Source organism: Lepidochelys olivacea, assembly GCF_965140295.1.
Source record: "Lepidochelys olivacea isolate rLepOli2 genome assembly, chromosome: 15".
Classification (NCBI taxonomy): domain Eukaryota; kingdom Metazoa; phylum Chordata; order Testudines; family Cheloniidae; genus Lepidochelys; species Lepidochelys olivacea.
This window is the reverse complement of record NC_140425.1, coordinates 27,596,185-27,620,990: the sequence shown is the minus strand read 5'-3', so window position 1 is coordinate 27,620,990 and position 24,806 is coordinate 27,596,185. Positions and strand designations below refer to the sequence as shown.

At 41.9% G+C, this 24,806-nt stretch overlaps 2 protein-coding genes across 2 annotated transcripts; one reads left to right on the top strand and one right to left on the bottom strand.

Moving 5' to 3' along the window:
• Positions 1-1,936: 1,936 nt before the first annotated feature.
• GPN3 (GPN-loop GTPase 3) lies at positions 1,937-11,641 on the bottom strand. Its single transcript, XM_084649050.1, has 8 exons — positions 11,487-11,641; positions 10,869-10,977; positions 10,043-10,210; positions 9,578-9,702; positions 7,997-8,112; positions 7,026-7,122; positions 5,998-6,126; positions 1,937-4,959 (listed from the first exon to the last, which is right to left on the bottom strand). The coding sequence occupies exons 1-8, from the start codon at positions 11,532-11,534 to the stop codon at positions 4,897-4,899; spliced, it is 855 nt and encodes a 284-aa protein (XP_084505176.1). The 5' UTR covers positions 11,535-11,641; the 3' UTR covers positions 1,937-4,896.
• Positions 11,642-14,073: 2,432 nt separating this feature from the next.
• On the top strand, positions 14,074-24,586 carry DENR (density regulated re-initiation and release factor). The gene is made up of 8 exons (XM_084649327.1): positions 14,074-14,231; positions 16,509-16,623; positions 19,101-19,120; positions 19,921-20,005; positions 20,873-20,956; positions 22,088-22,204; positions 23,380-23,519; positions 24,297-24,586. Exons 2-8 carry the CDS (start codon positions 16,518-16,520, stop codon positions 24,339-24,341), a joined length of 597 nt encoding a protein of 198 aa, XP_084505453.1. The 5' UTR covers positions 14,074-14,231; positions 16,509-16,517; the 3' UTR covers positions 24,342-24,586.
• The last annotated feature ends 220 nt before the right edge of the window (positions 24,587-24,806 follow it).

Here is a 24,806-nt window from a genome sequence, read left to right as displayed (position 1 = left end):
TGGGGCCCCAGTCCTGCATCAGCTCCAAATAGAAGCAAAAAGTCGCACCCCAAAATCATGAGATTGACTCAAAAATCATGATTTTTTAAAAATAACATTTAGTGCTTTTGTTTTCCTTTTGGGTTTTGAGCTCAGAAGGTTCAGCTTTTCTCCACCATCATGATGGTTAGAAACTTACTTTTTAAAAAATGGAAGTTGGGATTCTTACAGTCACTTAACTCCAGGAGCTGGGGTATTAAGAAAAACACCAAGTATCATGAGCCTCATGATAAAATCATGAGAGCTGGCACCACTGTGGATGCAAAGCCCCACTTGTGAGACTCCCAGTGCCAGATCAGGGCCTAAATCCCTGCCTGAATGTTTCATTTGTTCTAATAGAAACCCAAAGGGGGAAGATACATCAATGGCACTTTCTCTTTTACTTAGCAAGAGAACAAACATGTTCTTTGAAGACATTACTCACTTAAAACCAATGCAGAAATGGCACATCTTCAGGGTATTGTTTGAGACCAGGTTTTGTAGAAACGATTTCAATTTTCTAGCAATGTTTTGTTACCCTGCTGTTATTTGTTCCTGTTTGGACCACTCTGTGCAATCCTTAACCAGACACCAACCACTACCTAGATTATTTTTCTTTTTGAAGTGCAGTTCTCCCTTCTCCCTGCAATGATGCCACCCCCGCAGAAGACTTGAGGGGGTTGCACTCTCCCCCAGACACAGATGATTTGCTCCTGAGATTCACCCCACCATTACCAGATTTGTCCCCCTTTGGACTTTCCCTGCAAGCCTGCTCTTGCTATCACCATCTTAGACAGATTCCTTGTTTGAAAGCAGAGGGCAGATCAACAACCAGATAAATTTATGGCTTTATTTTACCAAACTGAGAACAACCCCACAGACTGAGAGTAAATTATACCTGTTGATGTAAAAAAACAAACCTAGAAACTGTGCTCAGCTGGTACTATACACTCAGGCTTACGTAGTTAAAATATTGACAGGCCTCACAGCTGCTCAGCCTTAAGTGTGGAACCCATTTCTTTGATTTGGTTTTTCCTTAATGAGGTATTCTCACACACAACCACATATAAACTAATCACGATACTTCTACAGATTGGGAAGGGAGACATTGTTTTCTATTTAAATAAATGAGTGATGCTCTGATATTATGGTGATAGGGACCATTATCAGTGCCTAGATACATACATTCTCCAATGGTAGGCATTTAATGAATGCAAAGCTCTATTAGAAAGTATTTGTACTCCACAGATTCAAACTTCCAGGGAGACGTTCATCTCAGTGGTTTAGAAATTCTGGGCATCTGGGCATGTTTCTATACCGTTTTCCTTTATAGTAAAGTGCTGTATTTTTCACCAAGGAATCCCTGGAGAAGATGGTGATTCAACACTTTGTATCAAACTGAGCACGTCAATGACATGCTCACTAGGTTCAAGAATAGGGATTTTAAATTCTATTGCAATCCTTTGAAAAAGCAAATTAAAAATACAGTCTTCAGCCAAAATATTTTTCTTGGTCCAGCTTTTAACGTGATACAGATGAGTCTGGCATTTATTCAAAAAATAAATCTACTTCATGCCTCATCAAAAGTCTCTGCAAGCAATCTAGTTTCTTAAGATTAAAGAAAAGGGAGTTTATGGGGACTTTGTCAGGTGTTTACATGTGATCAGCAGAAAAACCTAAGCAGAAACACAGATGAATATAAATATGGTGTTGTATTAGATGATCTAATTATCTCTTAAGGAAAGTGACAGAAAGCTCATCATTTGAACCATTTAGAACTCCAGAAGCAGATATTGAGACATAGTCACAAGATATGATCTAAATACAATCCTAAATTAAAGCATTAAACAATTATTTCCATAAAGATATTTTTAAGTATTTGTGATTAAAAATGTATGATGTGCAATGTTAATAAATGGATCACTACAAAGAATATAATTTAATAATGCTCGCATATAAAAAGCTAACAAATATTTGATAAGCCTATCAGTTAAATCCAAGAGTAGACTTGTATGACTTGCATACAATTAACACTTAGGGCCAAATCCTCCAAAGATACATGAGTAATTTACTCATGAGACGTCAGTGGGACTGCTTCCATATGCATGAAGTTACTTAAGGGTTAATATGCAAACAGGATTTTATGTCTGTACAAAAGCACCAAAGGTTTTATTGTATAAGTTTAATACAAGTTCCACTGAAATATGAATTATCTATGGAGAGAAACATTAGACACAATACAGTTGCCTTATTTGCTACCAAATTCTTGCCTGGACAGCATGCCCTCTGAAATTATTATTGGTAGATAATATGGACAACCCTGTATAATTCTTGGCAATTTTAATCTAATTTAGAAATGCTTTTCTTTCTTAAGTGGGCATCACTGTGTTTAAGTTTTATCAGCAGAAAAGTTACTTTAAGTAGCACATGAGAGGATTTTATTTTTTTCCTGTTCATGGAATCTTAGCTGGAGTAGGTTGCCTGAAAGCATGTATCATCACACAGAGCCAAATCCTGCAACACTTATTCAAGCAGTTCTCCCACCGAAGTCCATGAGAGTTTTGCCTCTAAAGACTGATTTGGTCCTTAGTGCATTGAAATAAGGTAATCAAAGGAGCAATATATAAATGAGCGTGCCCTGGCAACACATCACTTGTTGACAATATAATAGCGGTACAAGGGAAAGCACATGTATTTTAAAAGAAAACCAGCAATTACTCTACTTCTCCTCCTCAACTGAATTTTTAAAATGTCCTCTTGGAAGCATGAAGAATATAGGTGAAACCCTGTCTCTGTTGAAGTCAATAGCACAACTCCCAGTGACTTCAATAGGGTTAGGATTCCACTCTCTCTTCCTTTTTCAATTGTCCTTTTACAGTTGTCACATCCAATTCTCATTAATTCATCTGAATTTAGCTTGTTTGCTTTTATTTCTTTCTTTCTTTATAATCCAATGAGTCAAATATGTGAACACAGGCATTTTACCACCACTGTGATTACTGATGAAATGCCTATGTTTATGTAAACCACACATATGAAATGTTTATCAACATGCGTTTAGGCTGGCTGCATTATTCACGAGTGATAGTGTCACAAATGAGTTTTACAAGTCATTCCAAACAAGTGTCAAACCTTTATACCACACCGTATGACTGGTCATTCTGTATATGGCACATGTTGTACAACTCTTCAGGGTTTGCAGGGAGAGAAAAAAAATGACCTTAAAATCATTTCACTGTACTTTCAGGTCAAATATTTCACGATGAATCACAAACAGGTAGAAGTGATGTTGTGTCCCATTGCAAAGAGTTTGTTACCTCCAGTAGTGTAAAGCTTACTACCTGTGATAGGATCAAAATCCACTATCTCCAAGCTATGACTTTTCTGCTGCTAAGGGACGGGATTCACGTGCTGCAACCCAAACCAGTGTAATTAATTTTGGAGGAAAAAGTTATATCTCCCTGCGTTTGTTTTGTTGATTTTAAAGTGACAGCTCTTTGAAGCTGCTCAACAATTTGGAATGCTAGAAATAGTCCCTGGGGAGACAGATTAGCGGGCAGAATACAGATGAGGGAAGGATGAACTTTGTTACGTGAATATCACTACCATTCTCTCTGGTGTGCATATATGACCGTGGAGCAGTCATGTGACCGTCACATTTTTTTTTTTTTTACACGCTTCGTCAAACAGTGTCAGACCTAAACAACCTAAGAGTGCCCCTTTAAAATATACCATGCAAGTGTTCTAGTCTGAAAGTTATGCTAAAATGAGGCAAGAACTCCTAAAATCAACAAATCTTCCAACTAGAAATCCCAAGGAAGTTAGAAGGATAAACAAGGGAATTGTTGGTTTTCCTGTACATACAATTTATTAAACATTGTGATAGTCAAGGAATGAAATATAAACATCTGAAAAAGTATTTTTTCATATTTAAATATTGTACAGAGTACTACAGCAATAGCCCCAGTTTCCTTCAAAGAACAGCTTTTCACACCTTTCTGAACAGTTGTGTGAATCTGAAGTATTAACTCAACGCTTAAAAGTCAGATTTCTCTTTCAGAGAACTTGCCATTGGCTAAGGATTTCAAAACATCTCTTGGAGGATAGATGGACACTGCCAGGTTGCATAGGTCTATGATGTAGGTTGTTTAAAATGAAATTAAATAATTGGTGAGCAGATTAACAAAAACCTAATGGACCAAATTCATACGTGGTATAACCAGGTACAATTGCATTGACTTCAAGAGAGCTACATCAATTTATAACAGGTATGAATTTGGTGATTGATATATCAATCACAACATTTTCATGAGATTTAAAAAAACATGTTATTGGGGGCTTTTAAACATTTTTCTGCAGTGCTGGGAACCAAAACCCAACAACACTAAATTAATACACAACTAACCAGAAAGTGAAAATGACTACTCCACCTTTAGTTGTCTAAGATGAATGAAATACAAAATATGAGCCAACAGCATAAAAAAAATGGTAAATAAACTAGATTTTTTTAAAACTTTCTCCCTACTAATAAGCTACTAGTAATGGGGTAAGAAAAAAATATATCTGATTTTTATTTTGACAGTGCCCCTCTACAACCACCAGATTTTTCAAGCAATCTAGCATTTAAAGAAGAAATGTAATCATCTGCATGGAATTTAACTTATTGTGACTGTGGCTAAATATTTTATATACAATAACGACAGTTATTTCTTAAAGTAATAATGTGGAAATGCATGACTGGCTTCCTCTATCCAGTTATTCAAGTTTTAGTTTTGATATTTAAAAAAAAAAAACACACAAATATTCAGAGAAGGATTCCTTAATTTGGCATATTTTACAACCAGGCTATTTTCTCTCTTCTTTTGGTATATACACCCTTTACTCATCCAGTTGGTCTTGAAAATATTCATCTAAGGTAGCAGGTTTATCTTCTTCATTTTCCTGCCACAAAATAAACGAAGTAAATATTGGTTCAATTTTTTTCTATGGTTACATCTATTCTATGGCATTTCTATTGCAACAGGAATCACAACATTCCTTAAAACAGGTAACAAGGAATACCAAGAAGCAATCTGGTTTCTGCAGTCCTTTTAGATACTATAGATCCAAGGATTAGAGTGTAACAAATCTGAATCCAGGCATACTGTATATTTTGTTACAGTGTGTATGGTAACACCCATTGTTTCATGTTCACTGTGTATATAAAATCTCCCCACTGTATTTTCCACTGCATGCGTCCGATGAAGTGAGCTGTAGCTCACGAAAGCTTATGCTCAAATAAATTTGTTAGTCTCTAAGGTGCCATAAGTACTCCTTTTCTTTTTGCGGATACAGAGTAACATGGCTGCTACTCTGAAACCTGTATATTTAAAGAGTACTGAACAACTGAATTTCAAAATGGAATAAGAAGGGCAGATATTTATTTCTTCAGGATTCATGAATATCTGAATAGTAATAAAACTAAGTATGGCTTTGATCTGAGTTTAATGCATCTGTCTCATTAGAGTCTATATTTTAGATATTATTCTATAGCTCAAACAAAAGGTATGGGCTTGATGCAGAAATTGTTGGGTGGGATCCTTTGGCCAGTGTCATGCAAGAAGTCAAACTAGAAGATCCCAAGGGTCACTTCCGGCTTTAAAATCTAGGATTCCATTAATTTGAAACCTAGTTTGATGAATAATGCAGCCCACAGAATGCATTTTTCAAACTTGCAGAACTATGCCAAGAGAGCTTTTCCGTACCCATCCATTTTCATTGCAGAGGTTAAATGTCACAGTTAATTCATAAACTAAACTCTGCCCTGCTCAGTGCTGAAAATGCTGGCCAGCTCCTCTTCTGCTGCACAAATCCTTCTCGGCAGTGTTAGTGCCCATGTTTCAAAGTAACACCAACCCTCTTAAACTCAAAGAATTACATTTAATTGGTTGGGTTGAGTTTTTTTTAAACTTTACATTTTAAAAGACAAAAGGGCTTTACCTTTGGTTCTTTAAATTCTAGATCTTCCCCGTACTGAATGGCGAAGTCTATGTGCTGCAGCACAATATTTATGCTTTCCTCATCAGAGTGATCATAAGGTAAAAATCGAACCATGCTGTAGTCATCAATCTGCAGGAAGGTTTTCAAAAGTATGACTCTTAGAGGATGTGTTAAATAAATAATAAAGAACACTCAATACTTCAAACAACAAGCATTAATCCACACGAACTCTAACAAGACAGGTATGCTAACAGATCAGTTGCTTTACCGATGGGGAAAGCAAGATAAAAGGCCACATAGCAAACCAGTGACAGAGTCAAGATTAGAATTCTGGAGCTCCTGGCTGCCTGTCCTCAGTTCAATCCACTACACTGCTTACACATCAGGATCACTTAGATGTTATCTTGACTATATGCTTAACTTATGAGAGAGTCTGAGTTTCAGTCTAGCATCCAGTGATGGTGAGAGACTAGGCTTAAAAAATCCAATTTGTCAGCATTTTCACTCATAAATCTGAGAATTCCCTAGGTCAGTGGTCTCCAATGTGGGGTCCCCGGACCTTTCGGGGTTCACCATGCATTATTCGGGGGTCAGTCCCTGAAGCTAAGGCTGGAATGCACCAAAATAGCATTCTGGCACTCTTGCAGCATGGAGGATGCCATTTTGTTCTCAAAATAGCATCCTCTGCACAGTGTAACCTCCCATGCAGTGTGTGAGAGAGGTCACGCTGGCAGGTGTGTTCCAGGAGCACTGAAAACGGAAGGGGTTGAGGACATTTAGGGTTGGATGCTAAAGAGGTCCTTGATGGAAAAAAGTTTGGGAACCACTGCTCTAGTTCCCAGCAATACTAGTAAATCAGTTGTATCACAACATCATTTTTGAGAAAGATCTAAATATTTTAGAAACTATAAAAAATAAGCGTGTTTAGAAAAATTAACCCTGATACTGTAATGTTTATAAATCATAAAGGATTGAATTTCAAAAAGTATATTGCACCAGTTAGGATAAAACACCAACATATCACTTACCAATCCACATATAGCTTTAGTCAGTTTCTTAAACATTGTGCTTTTTAGTATATTTGCAGAATCTTCGATCACAGAATACATATCGGGATCTAAATACCTGAAAAAAGTATTTGTTAACATTAGAAAAACATCTGTCAAGACTTTGAATAATGCATGGTACCTTCAAATCATTGCCACCATTGCTTGTGGTTTTGTACTTTTAATTAATTAATTTTAGGCGGGAACATATTTGCAGATGCTATTTTAAAAACAGAGTTTTCTTACATGTATAAACATGGCTTACAAGATTATGATTTCTAGTACCAAACTCACTGAAGTTTTCATTTTCTACTTATAGGTTAGATGAATATTTAAGTATTAGGAGGTAGCCGTGTTAGTCTGTATCCATAAAAACAACGAGGAGCCTGGTGGCACCTTAAAAGACTAGCAGATTTATTTGGGCATAAGCTTTTGTGAGTAAAAAACCCACTTCTTCAGATGCAACAGATTTATTTAGGCTAAAGAAGTGGGTTTTTCACCCATAAAAGCTCTATGAATATTTAAAACATTTTTGGAGAGACTATGGGAGAAATGTAGCTCTTGGTATTTGCATATAAAGAAAAGGGACTATATTTTCATTGCTATAAACAGTTACAATATGATGAAGCAGGAGGACCTCTAATTTAGGATTTGAACTACATAGGCAAAATCCTCTGTAAATGAATTCAGAAGGATCTTACATTTCTTCAAGACAATTCTCTATCCATGTGTATACACACATGGATACAGAAGATCATCCAACAAAGTTAGCTGCAAATTATCAGAGGCTACATGGTAAATGTCTCAACAATTTAACTCCTCCATCTGGCTTCCGCTCTCCACAAGCTGTCCCCAGAGATTCCATTTTCACTTTGGGAGGACATAAGATTGAATTTGTCCTGAATCTTGCCTCATGATGTCAAAACACAGAATACATATTTTTCAAAACTTACTTTTCAATTTCCGTTTTAGCTTTCTTGCTCAACAAATCCATTTTGGTCATGATGTTGATCTGTGGAATCTCTAACGATATCATTGCACTGAGGGCTGCCAAGACACCAGAAATAAACTGACAAAATAAGAAAAGTGACTAAATTAAATACAGACACACAAATATACAGCAATAACTTAAGAATTTTTAAAAGGTACCCAGTAAACACTGCAGTAAATATACTGCTACTGCATTGCAACAATGCACTAAACTTCATGATATAAGGAAGCAGGTAGTGATGCTGCCCTCATAGAGCTTTGGTGTCGCAACAAAACCGTAACAACCCCACCTTCCCCAGGTCTAGAATCTTTGAAATAGTTAATAAATGATGAGCACAGGTGTATGCTCTAAATGTTATTTATTTTTAAAAGGGCAAGCTCCTTTGTAAAGCACTTTAATACCTTCTGTCTGAAGTGCAGAATGTAAGTGGTATCCTAAGGACTTGAAAAAAATATAGCAGACACCTTCTAACCAGGATAAAACGACCCTTACTCCTCTAAGCCCCACATATAAAGTGACTATACTATGCTCTCTCCTTTTCCTTCCCTAGGATAGATAATTCTGTGTGTTTCCTCTTTTTCTTCTCTTTTCCTACACCCATTAGCCCTCTTTTCCTGCTTTGTATTCTTAGCCTCCTTCCCTATACTTTGGCTACATCTACACTATAAGCTAGGGATGTGATTCCCTTGCTCACATACACACGCTCACCCTAGTTCTCATCAAGCTAGCATGACTATGAACAGAGGCACAGCTGAACAGTGCCAAGTCTAAACCCACCTAAAATTGGTGAGTATGCACTCGGCATGGCTCAGCCATGTCTCCGCTGCTGCTACCTGTGCTACTGAGTTTACACTGCTATTTATACTGGCGTTAACTTGGGGAGAGCTAGCGCGAGTACGTGTACATGAGCAGGGGAATCACATCCTTAGCTTGTAGCGTAGAGATAGCCAGTGTCTCCACTCCCCAATCTCACTTCCCCCCCATTCTGCACTATACCTTTTTAACTTACCCTGTCAGTCTTTTCCACCCAACCCTATGCATCTCCACACAGCTCACCACTACACCCTCATTTACCGGAACTGGATATTTTTACCAGAGAGGCAAAACTAGCTACAGATACATATGAAACATAGGAGACATTTGTTTGTCCAAGAACATTGCCAGGTCAGAAGCCAACCCACTCCTGGAGGGGCAGGGGTTCGATTCCTATCTCGGTGTGTCCCTGAACCTTACTTCCAGAGCCTCATTTTTCCAAGTGCCAATTTTCCTCATTTTACAGGTTAAGCAAGTGACAGTGTCACACTACAAGCAATATGAGATCCGGGAAAAAAGACCCAGAATGCCTGACTCCCACTTCCCGCCCCACCCCCGAACCATTAGGCCATAAACAATATTCAGGTTTACAGAAATGTAACAATGGAGAGTTCCAGATAGGTGAAAAAAACATTATGATTGCTTTTGAATATAGTTATTCACTTCCCCAGATTAATTGTTCTTCTATAAATTATAAACTTCATTGTTACAATCGATTTAAAACGGATACCTTAAAAGATTCCACCATAAACTGAGAATCAACAAGAAAAACTCCACAGACACGGAATTCCCACTGCTGCAGCTGCTCCACCAGCTGTTTCATCACTGGCAAATGAGTATAGAGTTCAATCTGACCTAGGACACATCCATAATTAGTATGTAGGAATGTAAAGCTAATGCAGAGACAGTGCCAGTATGTTATAATGATATTTGATTATGAACTAACAGATAGACATGGGATATTGCTATTAAAATGAGTGAAATCTAGCACAGAATGTGTGATCTTTCTTTTTAGAGAATTCTACTTGATCTTGGATAGATTTATATCAAAATAATAAGTGACTTTTTGGCACTGAACAACACAACAGTACAAAAAAGACTTTATCTGCAAATTAGCATTACAAGCAAAAATCATCTAAGAGTTACACATCAGATAAGAAAAAATGAGGGCACCAGAGTACAGAATTTTGTTTACCTGGGCAATCAAAGAGTATGTAGTCATCCTCCACATGGCCAAGACAATCCTCAAGCCAGTCAAAGTTATTGGCAAAGTATTCCATGCAAAATACTAAACCACCATTGGGGCCAAACCTTAAGGAGTCATCTTCCATAACATCATCCACTTCAATTAATTCTCGAATGTCTACAATAAAAGATGCATGTTGTGTTTGTTTGTTTTTTCAACACTGGGTACATACGTTCCAGAGGTAAATTCCTACAACAAACGTAATTCTCAAAACAAACATGACCAACTAAATTTGTTTCAGGTGCTATACCAGCTCCCCCATCCCCACAAGCCTTTTCACAATTTTTGTGATTTTACAGTCACAAATTCCTACTTTTTTGTTTAAAAGGGTTTTTCTTTTCCCTTTTGCCATGTGAGAAACCCCTCAAACAAACAAGAGAAACTCACTGAATATACAGGGGAAACAGTAAAGCTGACTATTTCTAAGAAGTTTGTTAAATACTGCTGTAGATTCAGGAAGAGTATTTTTGTAGGTCCTACTAATACAGTCTCCAAATGCCTAAAATATGTATATATTGCTTCTTGACTTAGATTTAAAAAACAAACGAACAAACAGATTTAGATTCTGGAGAACGCTGTCAATAAAACCAGAACAGCTTTGATATCAAGACAGGTTAAAGTTAGACAACTAAATCTGTAAGTATCTTATTAAAAGGTAAGAAAACTCAATCTTCAAGCCTGATTCATCCTGAGTAAGAAGTGTTATATTCTTTACCTGTTTTCGGCAGTTCTGAGAGTATGGGAAATTAAGAAAGTGATCCCAAGCACAACTCACCAGCCATCAGAGGATAATTGAAGAATTCTGCTGCAGGGTCTAGGTTAACAACTTGCACAGAGCGGTTTATGGCTGCACAATGCTGGACCATGGTGGAACAGTAAGTGCTCTGCAATTTAAATAGAAACCTTAGTACACAGCTGAAAGTACCTAAAAGGTGTTGCAATTTTACACCTGAAAGGAGAGGCAACTGTATAGCAGTCAGAGCAAGGGTCTGGGAATCAGAACTCCCAGGTTCCACTCCCAACTCTGCCTGTCTTGCTGTGTATGTTGGAAAGTTACTGCCCCTCTATGCCTCAGTTTTCCTGGCTGTGAAATAGGGATAATACCTCCACTGTATAGCACCTTCCAATCCTCAGAAGGAGCGATGCAAGTGCAATGCAAAGGGTTATTTGTAGGCTACTTCAAAGTATTATTTTATCTGAAGAGCCACCACCGCTTTACATCATTTTAAATTGCAACAATCTCCGACAATGGCACATGGCAACTTCCACTTCAGTTACCCCAAACCCCGTTACACCCATGCCCCCAATTACCCCAACTACCCCTTACCCCCACACTCCCCAGTTACACCCCCAAATACCCCACCGGTACAAGGCAGGGAGGGGCCGGTCTCACCTTCCCACTGCCCGCCGGACCCATGACCAGCTGAGCGAAGCGAGGCATGCCTGCCTGCTCCGTTCCCCGAGCCCAGCGCAACGCAGAGACAGCGACCGAGCGGCAGGAATTGGCTACTCCGCGATCCCGTAGCGTGGCGGACAGACGCTATACACACACGCAGTTCCTAGTGTACGGAGACACGCAGGGCTCAAGCTTCCTGCAGAGTCTGAATCGCGCTGCTCAGCCCAGTTCGCCCCTGCGGAGGAGCCCGAGGCCCGCTGAACTGATACCTTTGCTGGCAGAGAGGGATAGTTTGGTGACGTGCCTGGAAGGTGAAACAGCCAAGGCCTTTATGGCTGTTGGCAGAGCCAGCCTTAGCCTCTGAGCTCCTGGGTCCCCGGCTTGTGCTCAGCCCAGTGAGTCACAGGTTTGTTCAGCAAATGTCAGTGTAAACTGACTGCACAGCACTGTATGCTGGATTTGTGCTGGAAATGGCCCACCTTGATTATCATACACATTGTAAGGAGAGTGATCACTTTAGATAAGCTATTAGCAGCAGGAGAGTAGGGTGGAGGGAGAGAAAACCTTTTGTAGTGATAAACACCCATTTTTTTACGGTTTGTGTGTATAAAAACATCTTCTGTATTTTCCACAGTATGTATCCGATGAAGTGAGCTGTAGCTCACAAAAGCTTATGCTCAAATAAATTGGTAAGTCTCTAAGGTGCCACAAGTCCTCCTTTTCTTTTTGCGAATACAGACTAACACGGCTGTTACTCTGAAACCTATGCGAGACTGTACATCCCCCTAACTGGGAGTCACTGAACATCTACAGCCCAGGGCCACAGGGGATAGAGAGCAGGGGATTTCACCAGGTTCCTCTTATCAATATATCACTAAGTGGTTCCAGTAACTGTGTTATACTGGGGGTATTTGAATGTAGAGAATGGGCCAAATCCCATGGGCTGAGACTCATTGGCTTCAGCAGGACTGCTCACACGAGTTAGGCGAGCCGGATTTGGCTCAGTGTTTTGCCTTCCTTTGATGAATTTCTGATACATCCTTTGGGGAGCTCTCCATACCTGTCTTCTATATACACACTTGGGACCCAATCCCACAAGGTTTTACTCATCTAAGTAGTTTGTACAATGAAGCGAATTGCCTGGGTAAGGAATATTCGTGTGAGTAAAGATTTACAAGATCAGGACCCCTAAAACAGACACCTTGACTAGGAAGATCCTTATAGCCTCCTTTGTTCCCATTGGCAATTCTGCTGGGAGCTGGGTCTGCCATCTACCACCCTCCCTTTTAGCTCACGTGCACACTGCTACCGGAGGGAGCTCACTGAATAATCTAGCACGCCAAGCAAGCTTACCTCTGCCCCTTAACCACGCCCCACCCCGGCACATGCTATACATCTCTCCTATAAAAGAGAGTCAGAGATATACCTTAGTACAGTGGTCTGGTGACGCAGTTGAAGAAAATTGTTGATGTCCACGACCCAACAGAGCTGAGGCTGAGGGGCTTGGGGTGTGGGACGGGCTCTGGGCTGAGGCAGGGGGTTGGGGTGCGGGACAGGGTCAGGGCTCTGGACTGGGGGTACAGGAGGAGACTCCAGGTTTGGGGTAGTCTCAGGACTGGGGTAGGGGATTGGGGTGTGGGGCTGGGGCACAGGCTTACTTGCGGTGGCTCCCAATCAGTGGCACAGCGGGGGTGCTAAGGCAGATTTCTGCTTGTCCTGGCACCATGGACCAGGCTGTGCCCTGGCAGCAGCCAGCAGGTCTGGCTCCTAGGCAGAGGTACGCAAACGGCTCTCCTCTCCGCAGCTCTTGCCTGCAGGCACTGCCCCCCAGCTCCCATTGGCCAGGAACTGGCCATTGGGAGTGCAGAGCTGGTGCTCAGGGCAGGGGCTGTGCGCTGATTCCAGTGGCCCCCCACCTGGGAGCGGGACCTGCTGCTGGCCGCTTCCAGGGTGCTGTGTGGAATCAGAACAGGTATGGACTAGCCTTGCCTTAGCTAGACAGCACTGCCAAGGGGACTTTTAACGGCTTTGGGAAAGTCACTTCACCAGCCCCTGCCTCCTTCTGTAAAATGAGGATGACGATAATTTACCTGCTTCAAAAAAAGTGTATTGAGACCTGTGGACATAACGTGCCAGAGAGAAGTTTTTGTGTATTGTTTACTATGGCAACACTCTGCTTGACTTTTAAAAGTCTGAGTGGGTCAGACTGTAGTTATCCACACTCACAAGGGAACAGGAAGGTGCAGAGATCACAGGTATGCTGATCCTGTAGGGTGCTAGATCCCACTCTTACCCAAGGTGGGGGGCACAGCACACATCCCTTCTCCCGCCTTGCGGTGCCAATAGACCCAGCACTGAAAGAAGCGCCCCCAGCTGACTCTCTCTGGTATCAACAATTGTCTCCCCTCCAGGTGCCGAACCTAGAGAATGCACCTTAGCCTCCTACACCGCCCCCACCCAAGTTCACTCTACGGAGGCCCTAGTAGCTCAGTAACTTCCCATGGCGAGCGTCTCACCCCCACATCGCCCCCTCCAAAACCAGGCTCCTCCCTTCCTTCACGTCACACAGAGCGAGGCTTGGCGGCGCCTCTCCCTCGAGCTCTCGCGATAAAGCGGCGGCGGCGCCCCGGGACGTTCTCGCGGTGCTGGTCGGGAAGCTGCATGTGCTGTTGGGGTCGGAGGCAGCAGCAGGAGGAGGAGCCGCCCCCTCCCCCCAAGACTGCGGCGTGAGGGGCCAACCGGGTAATGAGCCCTGCGAGGCGCGGGGGCTTCCCGCTGGGCCCTTCCCCCGGTCTGCACCGCACTCCTTCCTACCCCGCCCGATATCCGGCGCCCTTCCCCGTCTGACCCCCCTCACCCCGTCAGACACCCCTCACCCCCCCGGCACCCATTACTCCGTCTGACCCCTCTCCGCACCCCTCACCCCGTCAGACACCCCTCACCCCCCCGGCACCCCTTACTCCGTCTGACCCCTCTCCGCACCCCGTCAGACACCCCTCACCCCCCCGGCACCCCTTACTCCGTCTGACCCCTCTCCGCACCCCTCACCCCGTCAGACACCCCTCACCCCCCCGGCACCCCTTACTCCGTCTGACCCCTCTCCGCACCCCGTCAGACACCCCTCACCCCCCCGGCACCCCTTACTCCGTCTGACCCCTCTCCGCACCCCTCACCCCGTCAGACACCCCTCACCCCCCCGGCACCCCTTACTCCGTCTGACCCCTCTCTGCACCCCGTCAGACACCCCTCACCCCCCCGGCACCCCTTACTCCGTCTGACCCCTCTCCGCACCCCTCACCCCGTCAGACACCCCTCACCCCCCCGGCACCCCTTACTCCGTCTGACCCCTCTCCGCACCCCTCACCCCGTCAGACACCCCTCACCCTCCCGGCACCCCTTACTCCGTCTGACCCCTCTCTGCACCCCTCACTCCCTCTGACCCCCCTCCTCCCCGTCAGGCACCCCTCACTCCCTCTGACCCCCCTCCTCCCCGTCAGGCACCCCTCACTCCCTCTGAGGCACCCCTCACTCCCTCTGACACCTCCCCCCACCACCCGGACTCCTCCCCATCAGGCACCGCTCGCTCCCTCTGACCCACCCGGCATCCCTCCTCACCCTGACTTCCTGTGAACCCCCCCCCCCCGCACCCCTCCCCTTCAGACACCCCTCTTACCTCCTCCCGAGACCCCTCCCCTTCAGACACCCCTCTTACCTCCTCCCGAGACCCCTCCCCTTCAGACACCCCTCTTACCTCCTCCCGAGACCCCTCCCCTTCCCCCACCACCTCTCACTCCCTCTGACCCCTCCTCGCACCCCTCCCTTTCAGACACCCATCACTCCCTCTGACCCCTCCTCGCACCCCTCCCTTTCAGACACCCATCACTCCCTCTGACCCCTCCCCTTCAGATACTCCTCACTCCCTTCAGACACCCCCCCGACACCCCTCCCTCTGAGACATCCCTTGCTTCCCTCCCTCTGACCCCCCCGGCACCTCCTCCCCACCCTGACTCTCACCCCTCCAGCATCCCTCTCCACCCTGACTTCCTGTGAGCCCCCAGCACCTTTGCCCCTTCAGATGCTCTTCACCCCCTAGCCCCTTCCCACCCTGGTTCTGTCTAACACTCCCCCTCCCCCTAGCACTCTCCACCACTGCCAGGTCTCCCCTCCCCGACTCCATCTCCACCCCCACCTTCATCTGATCTGATCCTGCTTCTGCCCTGTCAGTACCTGACCCTCGGTACTCTGCATCCTGATCTCTCTGATCCTCCCTCTACTGGCACTCCTCACCCCCCCACATTGGTTTGATCTCCCAAGTATGGCTCATCCTGTTTGCTTAGGGTGACCAGATAGCAAGTGTGAAAAATTGGGACAGGGTAGGGGGTAATAGGTGCCTATATAAGACAAAGCCCCGAATATTGGGACTGCTCCTATAAAATCAGGATATCGGGTCACCCTATGTCTGCTCCACCCTCCCTGGCATGTTCCACATTTCCACCAACGCGCCCAGGCCCCACATTGTTTTTCACTGCCCCTCTGACCCATATGCCTTCAATTCCTTCATGTTTCCTACAAGCACCCCAACATTTGTCCCAATCCCTCTAATGCTGACTATAACCACTCCATCTCTTGATGTACCTATAGTCCCCTCAACGCACCCACTATTATCTCAACTGTCACAGCACAACACCCCACATCTCACTTCACTCCACCCCAATCTGCATGTTTCACTTCCATACCCCTCCTTTATATGCTGTGTATCTATGTCCCTCCTTATATTTCATTCTCTGTGCACCCACAACCTCATGACACTGAGTCCCCATATGTTGTTTCTTGTCCCATTCCACTCTTTCCAATTGCTCCCTCCCCCATCCTTGTAGCTACATGAGCTTTAATCTCTGAGCCTCTGCAGCCCTCTAAAATGGGCACATTAGGGAAGATGACTTACTCTTCATCCTCCTATATTTCAGCAATTTAAAATAAGAATTTGTAGTTTATGTTTTTTCCTCTTGTGGCCTGCAGGTTTGTGAGATGGCAACGGATACAGCTGAGTCCACAGTCCCTGACTACAAAGGAGACCTAAGGAGCAACGCCAGGTCAGATGCAGACTATCCCCTCCGGGTCCTCTACTGTGGAGGCAAGTGCTGAGGAGGCACTTACATATGATGCCTCTGGTGCTGTATAAATGATGATAGCTCAGTGCAGGTGGTGATAGAGAGATCCACTTCCAAGTCATAAGTCTCAGCTTGCAGAACTGGGGGAAGGGTCTGCTTTTTGCACTGTGCAGTCTCCTCTCTGTAATGCTTCATGCTACAGATATGTGTGTTTACTCTTAACCTAGCATTGGTATTCAAAGTATTGTTACCTGGTGTTTACCGAGAGCATTTGTGACAGTACTTTGAATTTGTGGTGGGTTAAACAGGACTTCTCAATTGGTATGGCTTCCTATTCAAGAAGAAGGAGTTGCTCTCTTAAATTAATGGGCATCACTCTTGGATTGTATACGCTTCTGGGCTGAGACCTTTTCTGTACAGAGTAAAGTGCCTATTGCAAAGCAGCTCTGATCCTGACTGGGGCATCTAGGTATTACTGTAATACTAGTAATAAAACTAGAACTAAGGGAAGGAAATTCTCTGTACAGTTGGGTCTGCCTGCTTTATCCACTGTTATATGAGATCAGAGTCAAATATTATGGCCAGATTTAAAAAGGAACTGAATAATTTTGAGTTTGTTTATACATATAATTAGCTCATCTTAATTAGTTAGTCTCTTACTCCACCTTTTCATATTTTCTCTGTGTGTGTGTGTATTTATATATATACACACACACACACAGAAAACATGGAAAGGTGGAGTAAGAGACTAATTAAGATGAGCTATTTTTTATATATAGTGTATGTGTATACTACTTACTATATGTTCCATTCTATGCATCTGATGAAGTGGGCTTTAGCCCACGAAAGCTCATGCTCAAATAAATTTGTTAGTCTCTCAGGTGCCACAAGTACTCCTGTTCTTTTTGCAGGTACAGACTAACACGGCTGCTACTCTGCTATATATATAATATAGATAAATTAAAATTAATTTAAAAAAAATAACCTAGTTGGCTAGGTATATTTTGGGTCTCTACCCTTCTCCTTGGATATTGGCTTCTCTTTGGGGCAGCAAAATTAAATAGATGATCCAGTAATCTCCTGTGGCAAATATCATCTGCCTCAAGGAGAAGTTGTGTCTCCGTATTTGCCTGAAAGATCTGGGCACCCTCTGCTCGCTCTTCTCCCTGGGCATAGAAATTACTCTCATGCTGAGCCTTGATTCTAATGCATAGTGTCTGAACAAATGACTAGTAAGAGAAAACTGAAACTCTGGTTGACCTCAACAAAATAAACATCATTTTTTGCGGCAAGGGCTTGGTGGTTATTTCACTGGCCTTTCATCCTCTGGATCTTGGGTTTAAAAGACGATTTAGTTCTGTAGCACTACAGATGTGTTTGACTTAACAGGAAAAAGCCCTGTTGAGGTGTTTCCATTTCAAGTAAATCTAAATGATGTCTAAATCTGGACTTTAGTCACAAATCAAAATGTGTTGGACTTCTTAGTTTTCACTCCTCTTGGAGTACCTCACAGAATCACTTCCTAGCTTGGCACAGCTCAGGAGGGCCAGAATTGCAATACTAGGTTGCTTCATGCTAGAGTGGCATTCTTATTGCTAAGCAAGTGAGAAGATTCAAAGTTGTGGTCACTCTGTGCACTCTTCAGTTAAGGAAGTTTTTTGTCCTCACGTGCAAACTTCCTGGCTTTTATCTTTTTATGTTACAGCCTCATAATATAGCTATAGGATTTTATATGTAAAGTATCAGATATTAAAGGCTATTAAAAATTGTAGTTGAGACACCAACTGTTCGTCTGCAGTAGCTCCAAGAGATCCAACCTCGCAATTCTTGATTCTGTATTATGCAGACACCGACGTTATTACTTATTAGTATTAAGAGTGCATATGAAGAAAATGCATGGTGTGTATTCTTGAAAGCTGTGTATTATGATGGGCTCAAGGGGCAAACACCCACTGGATCACTTTGTCCATCCCTCTTGCTAGGGCAGGTTTGGTCTCTACAATGCATTGTGGTCTGCCTTTCCTGAAGTTTGAATTTAGGGCATTCAGGCTCAGACAAATGCATTGCCTTAGTGTAAAATAGATGCAGAATTATAGAATATAGATTGTGTATTCACAGTGGCATCTTCATTTTGTTATTTCTGCATGTCCAGTACTAGGACTATAGGTAGGCAGCATGATCCAGTAGTAAAGAAAGGTAACCACTAGAATGTAATGGATAGGGAAAAACAATAGTGAGAATATTTTGGAGAGTTGATAAGACAGAGTATACTTTCTCTTGTTTTTAGGATATGATTTAGCAGAGAGGTACAACATTTTGGTACTTTTTCAGAACTCAGGGCTGGGTGCTGAGTTGCTAACAGAGCAATGTGGTTAATGGATGTCAACTTAATGGCATAAAAAGTCACCCAAAGATTAAAATGACAGATTGTTCTTGATATGAAATATTAATGGGTGAAGAATTTAAATTTCTTAATAATCTCCTTCTTTTCCTTCCCCAGTCTGTTCATTGCCAACAGAGGTGAGTTCATTTCACATTTGGATTTATTCTCCCTCCTCCAACCTGGTCCTCCATGTACCAACTATGGGGATTTTTGCTGCCCTTCTCTGCTTGCTATACTTCAACCTTTAAAGTTCTATGCTGCAGCCACTATCTGGCTGAAGAAGAATGTGCAGAGCTCCCTTGGAACCAGTCAGTGTTGATCTAGGAGACACCATTGAGCTATACAGGACGACTTTCCTCCAGCCTCCTGGGTAGCAAACGACAGTCTTCATAGTTTGTCTTGCCCAGCCCCTGTTGGTCTGAAGAATTGAACATGTCTCCTGTAAGGTGGTGCAGAGCACAGTCACTAATCAATTAGTCTGATCATAGAATATCGGGGTTGGAAGGAACCTCAGGAGGTCATCTAGTCCAACCCTGTACTCAAAGCAGGACCAATCCCCAATTTTTGCCCCAGATCCCTAAATGGCCCCCTCAAGGATTGAGCTTACAACCCTGGGTTTAGCAGGCCAATGCTCAAACCACTGAGCTATCCCTCCCCCCATGATCCTATGTTACTTGCTTCTGCTTTTTTTCCTGCACCCCATCCAAACTACTCCATAAATCCTGCTTATACACCAGCTCCATTTCACTCCATAATCCAGACCTAAAACTTTACTGCCAGTTAACAAATCAACTGAAGTGCATGTCCCCAAGCAAAATGAAGAAACAGCTTGCATTTTATCTTGCTGCTAATTTGCCTGTTAATCAGATTCTCACTGTGTATTAGTGGTATATTTTGTAATTTCTCAGATAATTTATATGTGGCCTTTCCCCACTAGTACTGTGAATACATGCCTGATGTGGCTAAATGCAGACAATGGTTAGAGAAGAATTTTCCAAATGAATTTGCAAAACTTACTGTAGGTAAGAATCTTTCTGTATTTTTCCAGTTAATCAGGGCTTGTGACCTAAAGACAGAGGGTTGCATGTGTAAACAAAACCCTACATCCTGTGAGAATTATATATTATGGTACACTGCTGAAATTGAACATTCTACTTCTGTCCATTCTCTGATCCATGTAATTGTACTGTAATAATCTTTACCACCCTACTATTCATCTCCCTTCTCTGGTCATGTCAAGTCTAAAATTTAGATTAAGCTGCTTAAGGGAGGTGGTATGATGTTTTACAGCTTCTGTGAAGGCCTTGTATACTTTTGGGTGCTGTAAAAGAATAAAAAGCTTGACAACATGTGAGAATACGCTATATTCTGTCAAATAATGTTTAACATGACACATACAGCTTCCTCCCAGGGCTACACGGAAATTTCCTATTGTATCCAGTCATCTGTTCAGTTAAGATTACATCTAGAATTGCTATTAACTTGACTGGTGAGTGAGTTCAATGTTAAACTACCCATAGGTGGAAAAGTAATAAATGCTATCTATTGGGATTCTAAACAAGAAGTATTACTGGTGAAAATAAATGTTTAGAGTGGAACACTAATGACAATGTTGATACTAATCTCTCTCCTAAAAACTATTATATGGAGAGGCTACTTTGGAAAGAATGTAGCCTGAGGCTAAGGTTTCTTAATGTTTGATGTCTTATTTGTGCAAATGTGGTGATATAATGCCATGCACAAAACAAATGTCTGCAGATCGGATACTGCATTGATAGAATACGCGTTAAAGTAACATCTTACTAAGCCTGAGAATCACTTTGCAGATGCAATATGTAAGACATGTGGGAGTCCTACTTATTAAACTTTTATTTTTTTTATGTAATAAGAAAATTCACCAAAACAGGAGACTGGATTTGGAGAAGGTCAAGGAACAGCAGGAGAAGAGGAGGAGAAGAAAAAGCAAAAGAGAGGCAAGGTCTAAATAGCTGATTGTGGTATTAATCTAGCCCATAAACTTAGAACCATGTCTTACATATGCAGTTTGTAGAATCTTTGTCTACTTTGGGACAGTGCACTCTAGCACAACTTCTCAACCTCTTGGATCATTTTATAAAACTAATTTATTAGCTTTTGAGGTAATGGTGCACAGAACAAATCCTGTATGTGAATATTCCTGCAAATTGGTGCAGATATATGGTGCACAGTGCTGAGAATGTCAGGCAGCCTGGCAAGAGTCAAGGTAGTAACAATACCAAATGCATATAAAAGATGCAAATTGTATTTCCTGGTCATTCAGATCATTGCTACGTCATCCAAAGGGCCCAGTCAACACTGGGGCTCCCTTGTGCTGGGTGCTGTACAAAGATGTACATGGCTGACGGTCTCTGGCCCAAATAACTTGGTCTAAAGGCTCCGTGTGTCTGCGTGAGATAAAAGGGCTTCAGTAAAGCTGAAAAACCAGGAAAATTTGTAGTCATGTATTAGACTGCAGGGTTGACTAAATCCACTGTGAGTACTAGGATAGTGAAAATGTTACCTGCTTATAACTATTAAAGGTTTGCTGTAAATGCTGCATTTTAATACAGGAATTAACTCTCTCTGATTGGCTAGGTGTGAGTGTATATAGTACACAAAACTATTTTAACACTGAGTACTGAAGTCCGGTTTCCTGCATCTGTAATGTTTTAATCCTTCTCAGACTTAATGTCCTTTGGTCAATACTGTTATAAGTAGGAATAAGAAATAAAAATTAATGTTTCACCCTTAGCTGACCGTGTATTAATGGTTCTTGTAATATTGTAACTTTATGGCATGATTAAGACAACTGTGAGATATGCTATATTATCAATAATAGCTACAACAACGCTGCAATGTTGTAGCTATATTGATATAACATATTAGGCAACATATGTAATGTTTATTATAATTTAAGTGTTGTATGGGAATGTATAGCTTTACAAATGGAGGTAAGGGTGATAAGCAACTTTTTCAAAATTACTAAGTGAAAATTTTTTGCATATTTCAGGTTGTTTTTCTGACGTGCAAGCGCAGTATATGAAATGATTACTTAGATACTGATTTAATTTTGTCCTATCTCAAAGGTGGAAGGGGTCAGATAAAACAGAAGAAGAAGACTGTACCACAGAAAGTTACAATAGCTAAAATTCCTAGAGCAAAGAAGAAATATGTCACAAGAGTGTGTGGCCTTGCAACTTTTGGTGAGTTTGCCAAATGAACACTTCATTAGTCTAACTGCATTTGCTTTTGACCATTGAGTTATATTAACTCAACATTTTTGTTGGTTCATATTAGCAGGAAAAGTTTCAGCAACAAACTTCTTTTGACAGGTTTCAGAGTGGTAGCCGTGTTAGTCTGTTTCAGCAAAAACAATGAGGAGTCCTTGTGGCACCTTAGAGACTAACACATTTTGTTTGGGCATAAGCTTTTGTGGGCTAGAACCCACTTCATCAGATGCATGGAGTAGAAAATACAGTAGCAGATATATTTATACATAGTACATGAAAAGATGGGAGTTGCCTTACCAGGTGGGGGGTCAGTCTAATGAGACAATTCAATTAACAGTAGAATACCAAGGGAGGAAAAATCACTTTTGTAGTGGTAATGAGGGTGGCCCATTTCAAACAGTTGACAAGAAGGTGTGAGTAACAGTAGGGGGAAATTAGTATGGTAAAATTAGGTTTTGCAATGACTCATCCACTCCCAGTCTTTAGTCAGGCCTAATTTGATGGTGTCCAGTTTGCAAATTAATTCCAGTTCTGTAGTTCATGTAGGTGAACTGAACTTTGACTTTGTCCTCACCCACAACTATTTCAGATTTGGGGACAATTTATACCTTCAAGTCAGTGGGACCGCTATGGTAGCCCACAAAAGCTTATGCCCAAATAAATTTGTTAAACTTCTTTTGAGTCACTTTCTCTTCCTGCTTCTGATTTCACTCTACTGTCCTGCTATTTCTGTGCTCCTGTCTCTGCTTCTCCAGACCCCTCTCTCCTTAAAAATCAAATTTTTTTCATCTCTAACCAGAGTTATTTGAGATGAGTTCTGCACAGTCCCACTTTTGGGATGCCCCAACCATGCAGCATTGCTTCATCCCAAGAGTGGGAACTTGTAGCGACCACTCAGAGAAGAAATATTAGAGAAAATTAAAATGTCCTCTGAAAAGTTATGCCAAATTCAGAGAATAAATGGTCCTGAAATGTTACACACTTACAGATCTGCTTTAACTAGAAACCTTGGCACAACCTTAACTATGATGAAACTAGTTGCTACTGATATCTTCCTAATTAAATCCAGGTTTAAATTTTGTATGTTTAAGCTAGAGAAGACCTTATGATACTGTCTTTAATTCTATAAATTTCTTCTATGTAAACAGAAATTGATCTGAAGGAAGCACAAAGGTTTTTTGCTCAGAAATTCTCTTGCGGTGCCTCAGTAACAGGAGAAGATGAAATCATAATTCAGGGGGACTTTACAGATGACATTATTGATGTAATCCAGGAGAAGTGGCCTGAGGTAAATGTGACTGATTTTTATCACGTCATAGTCATGAAATTACTAGTTAAGTCATAAGGCTGTAGCCCATGCTCTTCTGATATGATTCTGAAAATTGTTTTAGTTTTTCATTTCCATCCTGGACACAAGTAGAAATGTAAGATGCCAAACTAAGAGGGCCAGTGGTCTACCTTGATATGTCCACTCCTAAACAGTACCTAATCCTTCATAAGAACCTGACACCCAAATATCCGTTTATCTTCCAAAAAATTACATAATTATCTGCTGCTAGGTGCTCGGATACTACAGTGATGAAAGACACAAATATCTCAATAGATATAAACATCTCCATGACTTCTTCCACTCTGTTCCTTGTATGTGGAATGTTTCCCCAACAAATCAAGTTCCTTCTCAACCATATGTCTGTTGCTACCTATGAGAAATTAGTTAATGTTTAAGTAGTTGGACTGAGATTCAGATGGTTCAGAAGTGGTTTGAGTTCTATTGATGTAATTATAACCAGACATTTTTATTGGCTTGTATCTGTCTCTCTCCTGCCATTGTATATTGACCATTTGTTGGTGCCCATTATGCAATGGATTCTGTGACTGGCCTTGTTGATTTCAGTGGGGCTCTATGGACCCAGAGATACATTCACATAAAATTCATCACAGGGTGAGAGCCTTAAATGGGAAGCTCGTCAGAGAGTGACTTTCTGTAAAGAACCTAGCACAGCAGGGCATAGTGAGGAATGCACACTTTTTTCTGCCCACTTAAAGTAATATCTGTTTGTTGTAGGTGGATGATGACAGCATTGAAGATCTTGGAGAAGTGAAGAAGTGATTTTGAAAGACTGCCTTTATTTAAATACATGGTTATAATTGACAGAGCCAAAGCCAGGCTTCTAAATGCATTTACTCTGCAGTAAACTGTAGGGTGTCCTTACCCATGGCATTATCACCATTCTATATAGGCTGCTTGGTTTGTTTTTGTTGTGACTTTTTTGCCAAAGTTCAACTGGGGGTTCTATCATGCTCATGCATGAAGGTAGGGATTTAATTAAATAAAGTTGTTCCTCACTTACCGAGGTTATTGTCTCTTTACAGCTGTTTTTATTTTTGTAACAGAATTTAAAGAGTTTTAAGACCTGATTCAGTAAAAATTAGGGCTGTCAAGCGATTAAAAAAATTAATCGCGATTAATTGCACTGCTAAAACAATAATAGAATACCATGTATTTAAATATTTTTGGATGTTCTCTACATTTTCAAATATTGATTTCAATTACAACTCGGAATACAAAGTGTAC

Bases quoted from the DNA above. Each gene is read 5' to 3' on its own strand.
- GPN3 (XM_084649050.1), bottom strand. From the start codon at position 11,534: ATGCCTCGCTTCGCTCAGCTGGTCATGGGTCCGGCGGGCAGTGGGAAG. The intron at 9,703-10,042 runs GTAAACAAAATT...GATGTGTCCTAG, and splicing joins CATACTCTTTGATTGCCCAG to GTCAGATTGAACTCTATACT. The intron at 4,960-5,997 runs GTAAAGCCCTTT...ATTTTGTGGCAG, and splicing joins TAGAATTTAAAGAACCAAAG to GAAAATGAAGAAGATAAACC.
- DENR (XM_084649327.1), top strand. From the start codon at position 16,518: ATGGCAACGGATACAGCTGAGTCCACAGTCCCTGACTACAAAGGAGAC. The intron at 16,624-19,100 runs GCAAGTGCTGAG...TTCCTTCCCCAG, and splicing joins CCGGGTCCTCTACTGTGGAG to TCTGTTCATTGCCAACAGAG. The intron at 20,957-22,087 runs GCAAGGTCTAAA...CCTATCTCAAAG, and splicing joins GAAGAAAAAGCAAAAGAGAG to GTGGAAGGGGTCAGATAAAA.